General features: G+C 39.2%; 1 protein-coding gene across 2 annotated transcripts in view; it reads right to left on the bottom strand.

Moving 5' to 3' along the window:
• SGK3 (serum/glucocorticoid regulated kinase family member 3) overlaps positions 1–12366 on the bottom strand; it is a 54895-nt gene that overhangs the window by 14472 nt on the left and 28057 nt on the right. For both annotated transcript variants that reach the window (XM_054285259.1, XM_054285260.1), the window contains exons 2-5: positions 11186–11391; positions 6332–6415; positions 4386–4458; positions 1530–1605 (exon numbers count right to left, since the gene is read on the bottom strand). In XM_054285259.1, coding sequence (XP_054141234.1) covers positions 1530–1605; positions 4386–4458; positions 6332–6415; positions 11186–11263 — 311 coding nt within the window. In that variant the 5' untranslated portion in view covers positions 11264–11391. The remainder of the gene's footprint in view (positions 1–1529; positions 1606–4385; positions 4459–6331; positions 6416–11185; positions 11392–12366) is intronic.

Consider the following 12366-nt stretch of genomic DNA (forward strand, 5'->3'; position numbering starts at 1 on the left):
GCACCAAACACTATCAGTCCTATGTCTTAACCCTGGTTTAAGTCAGTTTAATGGATCAGGCAAGTTAAGTGCCATATTAAAGAATATATTGGTTCTTCTACAGTTACATTCAAGCATCAAACAATTTTAAAAGCTCACAAAAATTTAGGAAGGCAGGTGGATTTGAGGTTTGATGACTTTTTCTTTTAAGCACACCATTTTATGCTGTCCATAACAAAAACAAAAGTACCATTTTACCTCTGGAGAACAAATACTGTATGTTTTGAAACAAAAATATTTGGTAGTTGGATATACTGAGAGCCAGAAGAGGAAATTGGCTTAAATAAACCAATTTATTTGTTTCCCAATGAAACAAAATAGATTGATTTTCAGTACTTTGTTACATTAAAGTGCTTTTTCTTATTTCCCAAAGAATAGTACCATGAACAAAAACCTCATGGTGTTTGCTCTGGTGGAAAGGTATCCTTCCATAAAGACTTTGTTACTAAGTTTTTTTTCACTAATCAAAGGAAGGATATTTAAAATGCTCCTATTTTTATTTTTCTAGAAAGGAAAGGAAGCGCATATTTCAGGTAGATAGGACATTAAATAGTTCATTTGTTATGAAAAAAGAAAATCTGACTGCATGCTGCAAACTGCAGTGATCTTCTGTTAGAGCCACTTTTTTCCTGTGGGAAATAGGCAATTTCAGAGGCTGTACAAATAGGCCAATTAAACAAAGCCTATTTATTAAAGACATTTCCTCAACACTAAAGCTAAGCATAGAGCTTTACCATTTTACCAGTTCAGGAAATCTAGAAAGCTGCATGGACTTAGCTGAAACTGATTACAGCTTTGGACTGAAAGAAGGTGCCTGTTTGCCCTGCAGTGAATTCATACACAAAGTGCTGCTCTCCAGATTTAACTGGAGCTGACTCTGTCCTAGCACCACCTCCCATTCACCTCTGGTAGTGGTGAACACACCTGCAGTTCCTCTGCTGGGAAGAGTTTAGGTACAAGCTTATCCTGCTGGGAAGAGTTTAGGTACAAGCTTATCCATCATTTCCTTCAGGCAGCTCAGCCTGGTTGTCCCAAACCACCTCAGGAAGCCAATTAAGGCACTTGGTTACCGTGCTCTAAACATGAACTGCCCTTAACAAGAAAAGGATGCAGGCAGTGACTGACTGCCAGCAACACAGCAGCAGGTGACAGCAGGGCTCTCAAACAGTACAGCCACTGGCAAAACAAACACCTGCCCAGCACAGCAGCAGTGTACAGGAGAATCTCCACCCCTGGAATTAAGATCAGTTAACTGCCTGCAAATTGATCTGCAGGTTGGTTTTCAGAAAACAAAAACACTTTCATACCCCTCAGTCTGTAGATTTTTCCTGAATGGATGGCCATATATAGTGGTTTTTTTATACTGAAGAGCTCTGAACAGGTAAAATACATTTTCCGGTTAAATACTAATTTGCAATTTTGTATTTAACATATCTTTTCATCTCATGTCTTTTCAACAGCCCTTATAAAACAGAAATGAAACTACTTACTGGTTGCATAGCTCTGGCTGTCTAACTAAATTTTGAATGAATTCATTCAGTCCTGCTCTTCTCTGCTTAATAAAATCTGAAAAAAACAGATTTATTAGAATCATCAGTCAGCTTATTAGAATCATCAGTCAGCTTATTTTCTTACTCAGGTTTTTTAGGATTTAAAACAGCAGTTAAAAGGAGACTGGCCCATGACTAATTTAGAACAGGATTGGTTCTACGTATGAAAACTGCAAGCTTTAAACATCGAACTGAGCTGAGAGAATAAATTTCAGCGTCTCTGTAACGCTACTTAAAAATGCTACTGAAAGCCAGGTGGATTAGAAGTGCCACCCTAGAACAATGTGTAACTGCAGTGAAGGCTGCACGGGTGAGCCCTTCAGCACCTGATTCCACGGAAACAAAAACCCCAAGAAGCCACAGGCAAAACCTGCCATCAGTTACACAAGTCAAGTTTTTACATGAACAGTCCCACCAAGCAGCATATTTCCATAATGTATGTATGGCAGGGGGAAAATTGCACAATTCATCCTGCCAGAAGGCACTCAGATAAAGCCATCGAAGATAACAAAATAAAATACTTTCCTTTAGATTTTGGACATCATCTCCAACATTAAAAAAAGATAATCCTCAGAATCCCTTCCCTTGTCTAAAGCTTAAGACATGTAACTATTCTGTAGTAACATGGAAAGACACACAAAGGATTTGGAATAGAAATTGAGTTCTAACATAAAATATAGCGTAAAATGGAATAATCCTATCTTTCATTCACTCATATCAATGAAAATTTGTATGGAAAAAAGAATATTTAACTCCAGCACCAACTTTTAAGGCATTTCAAGGACTGTCATATCCAGATTACTGACAATTATTAAAATTTTAAATTAAAACTAAGTTTTAATTAACAGCTGTACTTAAAATATTAAGAAAAATGTCCATATTGTTTCAGGGATATAATCCCTGAACCCTTCCTAGGGTATTTAATAATCCCAAATTACTGACATCTAACAGAAAAGTAAATTTGCATACAGATATTATGGGAGTGAACAACATCAGCAGTTTCAGTGTGGCAGATGTACAGTGTCATCAGTCACTTTAAGCCTACAGGGCTATCCACGCTGGTGAAGATAAAACACCTGTAACATCTGAAATTTTCAGGTTCTATATTCTGACTGGTTTCTGTTCCATTTTTTTCAAGTTAAAACAAGATTAATTTTAAAATAACCTAAGTGCCAATAAAATTGAAGCATTTAAATGACTATTTAAATGTAGTTTTGGGTAAAAGGATGTAAAGGTCTCACTCTGCTGCATTTCAATGCAATAGTACAATGCTGCATACCCATGGAGAGATTACAGAAGTAAAATATCTTTTCAATATTTGTAAAATATGTAGCTTGTTTCAGGAGCCAGCAGAAACATTACATCAAAGCTTCAATAAATCAGTGTTAAGAAAAAGAATTATTTACATAAGCATCATGGCTCCATCTCCACCCTGCCTCCCAGCAAGAAACATCTTGAGAACTATTTGGTTTCTCATGCTTCAAGGATTTCAGTGTAGTTCACGGAAATTTAAAACAAGTTTGAGGACTTTGTTTTACATATATAATTTTAATAAAGTTTTAGTTGAGGTTTTTTTCCCCTTTAAAACTTCAGTTTCCTAAATTTGGCTCCAAGAAATCCACCTGCATATTTGCCTGTACAGCAAACCAGACTGCATGGCATTCCCTGGTCTTCAGCCAGCTCTGAGAATCCCAAGGTCAGAGAAAAGGAACCAAAACTAAACAAAAAGTCCCTGTAGACAAAATATATGTGGAACTTTTGGCAGTCGTTTATATCTTTATCAGAAGAGAACATCAGAGCTTGGATACTCGTATTTGATTATTCTAATAAAAAATAAAAGAGTACTTCACATCAGGATCCAGATGATTAACTGCAACTGCCAAAAAACTAGGTTTGTTTGTCAGAACTTTAAAAAACCCAAACATACACATCCTAAGAGTTCAACAGCTTTGGATCAATTTGTTCCTTAGCAAAGGAGAAAATGAACAATTGAAACAGGTGGAGATGAAACTACAGTTTAACCACATCAGCAAGCCAGGGGAAGGCAGGAGGGGTCCAAAGGGAAAAACCTGAAGTGCAAATGGCTTGAATGAATTGTACAAACACACAGAGCAATGGCCTGGCCTTCCCATTTGCTTTTTTATTAATTCATCCGTGGTGCCACCCAGGCCACTTCAAGGGAATATTCAAGTGACTTTCATTTGTATTTCACTGTGTACAGAGCAAGCTAAATGGCTAGCTATCACTGGTATCTCACACACATCACGTTCATATCAGACAAGCTTCCTGTTGTTCCACTTATAGAAGAAGTTCGTTTTCACCTGAACTGTACAAGGAAGCACATTTAGATACAGAGAGGTCAAAAGTCCTCAAAGATAAATCCTTGAGTTATTTCATTTTCCAGAGATGGCTGTGAGGCATGTAACACAAAGAAAGTTCAAAATGGACTACGCATAATGCTAAGGAAGAGTTTGAGGTTTGGTTTTTGCTTTTATAGGAGAGAGGTCACATGTGACAGTTCAGAATGAGAATCCTGAATATGGGAGGGCTGGGAGGAGCTGTAGCCTTCACTGCAAGAGAGGCACTGGGCGACCAAGCAATGCTTTGTTCACAATCACAAGGTAAAACACCTACCCACGCTAGTTCCTGCTCTTGACTGAAGCATGACTAAACTTTGCTTTAGTCACTGTTTTGAGGACCGCTGCAAAACTCATCTAAGACAGCTTCTTGTAGGCTGGAATAGATCAATTTTCATATAAAGAAACTGACAAAATGAATAACAAGATGATGACATACCAGGATCAAAATTATCTCCAAATATTCTTTTAGCTGGAATCTTCAGGTTCATGGTAGGAAATTGCTTCTTTAGCTGAAAACAAAACACATAAATTGGATTGTGCTTAGACATTAAAGTACCTAGAAATAATTGCACTTTGTTTGTTTTCTGATGAACAAGTTGAACACCTGATTATTAGTAATTCTGCTCTGCTGTGCCATTTCCTCTGCTCATACACAAGGGGAAAAAAACATACCCAGAACAATCTGTACTCAGTTTGTTTGCAATAGGCATGCCCTTTTAAATTCAAAGGCCATCTCATCTTCATTTTACAGACTACCAGAGCAACAGTGCAAAATTATTTGCCCCAGGTTATAAAACCAAATTTCAATGTTCTTTTTTGTTTTTCCTCCTTCCTCCATCAATTCTTTATCTCTTTTGGGTTTGCTTTTCTTTTATTTGCTTGCCTGCACAGAGCACTATGCATGAGGTTTACGATGGGATACAGGGGATACAGGCATCTGGGTTTTGTCCAAATTACATTCTTTAAATCACAGGTGGTCTATCCCTAGAAATCAAAACTACAAGTAGATGAACAGTCTATTTTAGGATCCTGCAGTTGATAATTCAATTATTATTTCACTTGATAAACTGACCAGAAGATCGTACACAACAACAGTGAATTGTATATTAAGAAAACCCCAAACCTGGCACTAATCAAGCCTCAACTACATTTACTTCACCTTCAAGCGCTCCAGAAGAACAATTTTACTCTCATCCTTTTTAAGAGAGTAGTTTTCTAATACAGTAGCTGGCAATTCTTCCCTTAGCAACACCAGTATTTCTTTCAGTTAGCAGCACAAGTTCTTTTGGTGTATATATTGTACAAATTTCTGAACAGAAACTGGAGTAAATGTCCTCCTGGGTATGCTTTCTGAGGACCTCACCTCTGCCCATGTTAGAGAGACCAGGGCTGAACAAACTTCAGCAGAGCAAGGCCAATTCTAATGGCAAGAGAACACAGCAAACAGGATCACCAACACTCCCTCGGAAAGGAGGATTTTCTTATTTTCACATCCCTTACAGGTTTATCCCTGCTACATGCAGGCAAAGCACAACACAGGGAATCCAGGGGCATTTCAGCTCAAACATTTCCAAGCTCACAGCCTGTGTTTGAAGACCACTGCCACATGCAAATCCATGCACAGGGAGGCAGAAGAGAGAAGGCCTGACTACCTCCCAGAGAGACAGTGGAAGGGAAGGCACAAATAAGCAGCTGGTGATACTTTAGTATGGGAATCAGAGGGGAATTATTTCCTCTTTCGTTAAAGCAAAAATTGTGGTCTCTAAACACAAAAAACTGGAGGAAAGTATGGGCACAGCACACATAACTCATACTCACATCTGAACAAGTATTTACCCCACTTGCCCACTACACAAAAACCCTCTTCTAGCAACAAACACAAGAAATCCATACTTAGTTGCTGAAGGGGGCTATTTTTTTGGAACACTGACCGTGTTTTTTTGTGCAAAGAATCATACCTGCTCTGAAACGGCCATCAATGACTGGCTACAAAATTTCTATTAAGAAACAAATTTGGTCATTGCTTTCAGTACTTCAAAGCAAAACACTTTCTCAGGAGGAATGTATCTATCTAGCTGTTTTGTGGGGGTTATTATCATGAACAAAAGCACATTTTATATGTTTTGACAACAACTAAGCTGGAAGTTTCATCAAGCTATGATGCCAAGGAACTATAAAAAACCGTGACAAATAAGTGGATTTTGAGTCTGAAATTCAAACAAACCCAAGTTTAAAAAACCCACTCCATCATCTTCTTTAATTAGACTCCTATGGTTATTAAATGTTGACTCAAACTCCTCAAGAGAGGATTAACTCAAACCATAACACTGCAAGTGTTACTCTGCTCTTCTGGCATGATTTCATAGCTTGCTTTTTACTTACCGTGTTGTAGAGTTTATCAAACTCCGCATACCGTCGAAAGACAAACCACTCATTTCTGCCAACAGAGACCAACACTTTGTAAACCTGGAGGAACAAGGACAGTGTTATGGCCCACAAAGCTTAGTAAAACTTCTCAGGTTTAATCTCATGGTGCAAGTAAGGTCAGGTTGTTAAATTTATTATGTAAATGCACTTAGCTATAAGAAATACATGGTTTGATAAGTCACACAGACATCAACAGAAATGATTAAAAGAACAACTAAAAGAATCTGATACTTTGCAGAAAATTTTTTAAACACCAGGTAAGCAAAAACTAACACCAAAATTGATTTAGTGGAGTTTCATAAATCATTTACTATCCAAAAAGAGCACCTGACCATCAGATAGTCTGTTAAAATTTAATATGAAATTTGTTAACAACTCAGTAATTCATAATAAAGATGAATACTAAAGAAGCAAAGCATTTAAAATTACCGAAGACTGCCTTCACCAAAACCTAAACAGAAAGTACATATGGAAGGTATGAAGATAACTGTTCATTTAAACACCTTGAATACAGAAGAACCCTGGCTGATGGCACAATTGTTCAGGGAGGAAGAAGTGGTGCTGTGGCTGAAATACAGCAAATTTAACACAATACACAGCACTGTGATGAAGGGAGGTATAGCTGGAACCCACTGCACACTTCAGGCCTTTCAAAGGCCATGCCACAGAGGACTTCAGTAACTAGACAGATTGTCAGTCCCTGGATTCATGAACCTGGCTGGCAGCTGTGTGTCCAGCAGGCTTCTCCTGTCTCTCAGGCAATAGCTATCTTCACTTCTCTACTTTCTTGTACTTCCAGAAGGAGCTCAGCTATTCCTGCAGGGAGAAGGATGGGCACAGCAAGGAAATGAGTGCAGAGCACTGCTAATTCCCAGGGCAGACTACTGGACCAATGCCCCAGCCTCCCTCCTGCCCTGCAGCAGCACCTTGGCTCCCTCTCTAACTCCCACAGTGGAAGTGGCAGCCACCACCATCGGCTCCTCAGCCTGAGGGCTGCAGTCAGGCTCTGCTAACTGCTCACATAAGCTGTTCTCAGTTCCTGGCCCTGGGGAGCACAGGAAGCTGAATGGAAGCATCCAGCAGAATGCTGATGAGACTTTCTAAGAAAACCCACTTTGCCTCATGCTGCTAAACAAGTGTTAGCATAAAACCAACCCACTCCCCCTCTAGAGCCTCCCTACACTGTAGGCAGCAAAAGCTTCAGCTGCAAAACTTGAGCACTGTCCTCGTGAACTGGGTCACTTATGCAGCAATCAAATCCTGCAAGCAGTGTTCCATCACAAAACACCTCTGCTCCCCATGACTGCACAGCACATCAATGCCAACACACTTGAGCAGAGGGCCAAGGCAGCTGGGCAGAAGCACAGAGAGCAGAGTGCACAGGCAAGCAGAACTCAGGATACGAGATGATATCCACCTCCTTGGCAACCGCTAAATTTAAACAGTTTTGTTCTCAGAGTAGCTGCAGAACAATGACACAATCAACATTTTTTACAAAAGAGAGCATAGAAAAACCTGTATGAGGTCATCCAGTTCACACAACAAAGCTCTTGCACACCCCAACCGAGGAACAGCTTCAAGTCCAACAGTTATGGGCACACTGAGTGGCAAGAAAACACACAATATCCACTAAGAATCTGATAAAAAACTAAAACCATGACATGTCAGGGCTGTCTTACTACTCTCAGCTATGGTGTAATGATTAGAGGGATGTGCAATGCTTATTTGTAGAAAGGTGGGGAGGAGGAGTGTAGACTTACTTAGATAATAACCTTTTCAAGTCTAATTATTCCTAATCCAAATTTGGTCTTCGAAAACTCCTTAAACATAGATATGATGCATCACAACTCACAGTATGTGGGTAAAAACCACAAAGCTTTGAGAAAAATAAAAAGGAAGAAAAATGAACAGAATTCCTGGAAACATCACCATAAAATGTCTTCCTAGATACAGACAGGACAGGATCCAGCTATTTCTGGATGCAGTAGAATTTCTTCACAAAAGAAGTCACTGAAATTAAAAGCCTTCAACTCTGTTTGTGGCAGCTCATGCTCCTGGATTAAATGCTTGATTTTTATTAAACAAAGAAATAATAAAAAGGTAGACTGTTTTCCAATTTTGACAGAGCAATCATTGAGAAAGTAAGGAAACTATTTATTGTCAACAAATAAAAAAAACCAACTCCCAATTTCCACAGGGCTGGGGATTAATATTATTCATCACAGGTCTGAGACAAAGTTTTCAGATTTAATCAGACAAACAGCATCCTTGAAAGAGATTTTTTAATAAGGCTGTATATGATCTGGGTGTAAAGGGAGATGAGAACAGGTCAGAAGAGAAAATTAGGCCTCAGACATCAAACAGCATAGGGATAAAAGTGAGAAACCCAAAACAAAGCTATTTGTCAAAACAGGCAAAAGAATGACCTAATATGCAGCAACAACAGAAAGCAATTAATATAGGCTAGATATGGTCCAAAACAAGGAAATACTTTACTCCTTTTATGGAGAAAGTGAATGCTGAATCTTTTGAAAAATGAGGATCAGCCTCTATGGATTTACACAGAGGCTGTTGCCATGCATTAAATGGGAGCAAAAAAGTTTCCCTGCCAGAACCCAAAAATTGCAAACATGTAAACATTTGAAAAAAGAAAAAAAAAAGTAGCAGTGAATATATCACAAGTATGCAGTATTTAACAAAACCAAATAAAATATTCAATAAAAGATCATGAAAATGATCAGGAGGTATGAGAATTTCACTTCCAGAGACAAAATTGAAAAGCTCCTTTAATTATCAGAATGATGCCTGCTCAGAGACATGATTGTTTTTAAAAATGCTTTATCAGAGTGTGAGGGGAAAAAGCAGAGCTAGCAAAAGCTAAGTTGCACATACTTGTCTTGTTTCCATGCCAGCATGAAGTGAGCCATTGAGAGGTTTGAGCTGAAAATCAGTTTCTGTTCAGACCAGGAAGATTCTAGAAGAGTCTCAGAAGCCGCAGTGAAACACACTGTGAGCAATGTTAAGGTGAAGACTATACAGCCACCTGAAATCCTTCCTAGCCTTTATCACTCTGACCTTTCTTCTCACCCCAAGTGAAAACCCTTCTTACTGCTCTTTACAGAAATGGCACTACTGTGGCTATCAGAAAGTCATACCTACCACAAATTTGCTATGAGCTGCTTCCCCCTGTACCCCTTTCTCACTCCCTGCCAAAGTACTGATGGGATCCTGTCATTACAAACAGCTACAGCACAGGGGACACAGAAACAGCACTGACACATGCTGGAATTCACAGTTTCTACCATGAAGTTTAGTATGACCCTCACTTCTGTTACCAAATCCTAAAATATATGTGATAATATTCGAAAGCTTGGTTGTGAAAGCACTTCTTGTCAAGCTGCTAATTACTCCCTGGCACAGAAAGCAGAAGACAGCAGGACAAAGTGTACCTCTGCACAGTGTAATCTAGGCTGGATTCCTTCCCTCCTCCTCTCTCTGCCCCCCATTTCTGATGTTTCATACTCCTTTCTCAAGGGCACGCCCAAAGAAAGTGCCTTTACACTGCCCAGGCTGTCTCACAGACCTTCAGGTAAAATGACCCGGACACCACAGCATTAGTACTTGTTCAGTTTACCACACTGGCAAATTTTAACTGCAGAACTGCCAGCACTGAGGCAACAAAACAGAACTGCTCTGCTCAAGTTTAGACTTTCACAAAGGTTTTTCTGCTCACCTGAGTTTTCTGCTCACATGAATGCAGAGGTTTAATGAATTAGTAAAGTTCTCTTTTGTTTAAAGTTCCCTTTACTGGCACACTCCTTCCCCAAGCTACATCCTGACACACTTGCAGAATCAAAGAGCACTGTTCTCCTCCAAAAAAAAGGAGGTGAAGAGGAGAAGGAGACAGCGTAACTCCTAGTAAAACATTGTGTTGTTGTATTCTTCAGCAACTCCATATTGTTTCCACAGTGTTTGCATTCCTCATCTGAAGAGTGACTAACTCACTCAATGAAAACAAAAAATCTTAGAGGAAGTTGCACAAGAGCAACGAAACAGTCTGAGCCTTCTAAAGGAAGTATTTTGATCTTGTCATTTAGGGTAATTTAAAAGCCAAACAAAAATCCATACCACACTACTTTATTTTTCAGTATGCAATGCAAAGAATTTCCCACACAATAGGAAGACTTCACAACCAGGAAGTCAAACTAGAAGGTAAAGAAAGCAAGAGGGAGAGAAATGACAAGGAAATGGGAACAGGATAGGAAAAAACTCATAAGCATTAGAACCAGAAACAGGAAGGAAGACAGAAAAAAGGGTTAGAAAAAATTTGATGGTTTATATTTTTTTTCATTTCACACACAAAAAAAAATTACAATAGTATAATAGGATATCTCGGAAAGAATGGATGTTCAAACAAACAAGCCCCCACAAAGAACCAAATTCAAACTTTATCCCTTTACAAAATAAATGTCTTCATAAAAATCATGTAGAATGCCAAAAACGGTTCCAGAATATTTTCCCTGTACTTGGATACTTAGATATTTTATACAAGCAAATGCAGCTATTTTGGGATAAAATCAGCAGAAAATTGTAAAGGCAAGCTCTTTATGTAGAAGCAATACAGGTAAACACTGTAAAATATTCACAACTTTTCACACTGGCCTATGGCCACTGCTCACAAGAGCAAGGAAACTGATTTCCATAAACCTATTGAAAATAATACGAAGCTTAGCAGCAGAAGAGAAGAAAGCTGCTAGGCACCAATAGTCTATGCCTTGGCCCACAGTGCTTACTCTCCTACATACTTACAGTAAATCTCTTTTTCTTCTCTCTGTGTTCATCAGAGCTGGGAATGCTAACGCTTGGGCAGCTCTCTTTGAGATCCATTGTGTGCTTCTTGTGACAAATTCCTCACAGGACCCTGCTCTGGGTGTTGCAGTCAGGAGGTCTCGTCAACGGTACTGGTCCAACATCTGCAGCTTTTCTTGAGAAAATCTGAATTCCATCATGTTATCCTAAAGTGAACATAGAAGGAAAATTTAGGTACAGGAGCTCTTAACTCACATTGTTGAAAACCTGTGTGACAAGAACTTTTGCTGGCAGGAAATGCACATTAATATGTACATATAAAGCCACAATCATGGCTATTTTGTAAACTTTCATGCTTGTAGTTCTTTGTTGTTTCACTGAAATCACTCACATTCTCCAAAGACACAAGTGCATCCAAAAGCTCATTGAGCTGTGTAGACATACTGGAAACAGATTTGGGCCCACTGCAGAGAATACTTTGTAGGAACAAAGGGCATGAAGAAATAATCGAAGATGACAACCTGGTATCAGACATCTGAGAAATGCCACCAACTTTTACATTCAGAACAATTTATTTCAATATCAAAGGTTTTCAACTGCATGAATCTCTACCAGAGGGCACTTCAGATTTGTCAGAACATGCTGAGCGCATTTAAATGTCACATCAGAGATGAAAGACGACATGAGGAAAACAAATTCTTCATGTGAGTTTTAGAGAGGGACACAGGCAGCATCATGTGTCTGTCTGAATATTTACCTTCTCTGCCCCTCCTTCCCCTTACCAGGCATATTTTGTGTTTGGCAGAACACAGGGTGTAAGGTCATCCTTTCCCTTCAGTGGAACAGTTAAATTTCCTTGCAGAATGTGAGAAGGGCACAACACAAGAGACTGAGAATAAAGCCATCAAAAAGGCAGAAAGCTTAGTGTCAACTAGATGCCTCTTTACTCACAGAAGGACAGCATTTTCCTCACCTGCCCTCCCTGAGAACTAGCACATTATTTACTGGACCCCACTGATAACAACAGGAGCTTCAGTAGCGCTTATAGCAGCCAAAATTAACATTGCATAGCTACATACCTCTGTTTGGGCCAGCACAGCACAGCACAGTCATCTGAGCTGCTTCACTGAATGCAGCGCAGCTTTAGAGCAAGATGTGTTTGATCAACTCACAAACATGAG

This window comes from Melozone crissalis, unplaced genomic scaffold (genome assembly GCF_028551555.1).
Source record: "Melozone crissalis strain CALT ecotype California unplaced genomic scaffold, PUWL_Pcris_2 ptg000042l_1, whole genome shotgun sequence".
NCBI classification, from domain to species: domain Eukaryota; kingdom Metazoa; phylum Chordata; class Aves; order Passeriformes; family Passerellidae; genus Melozone; species Melozone crissalis.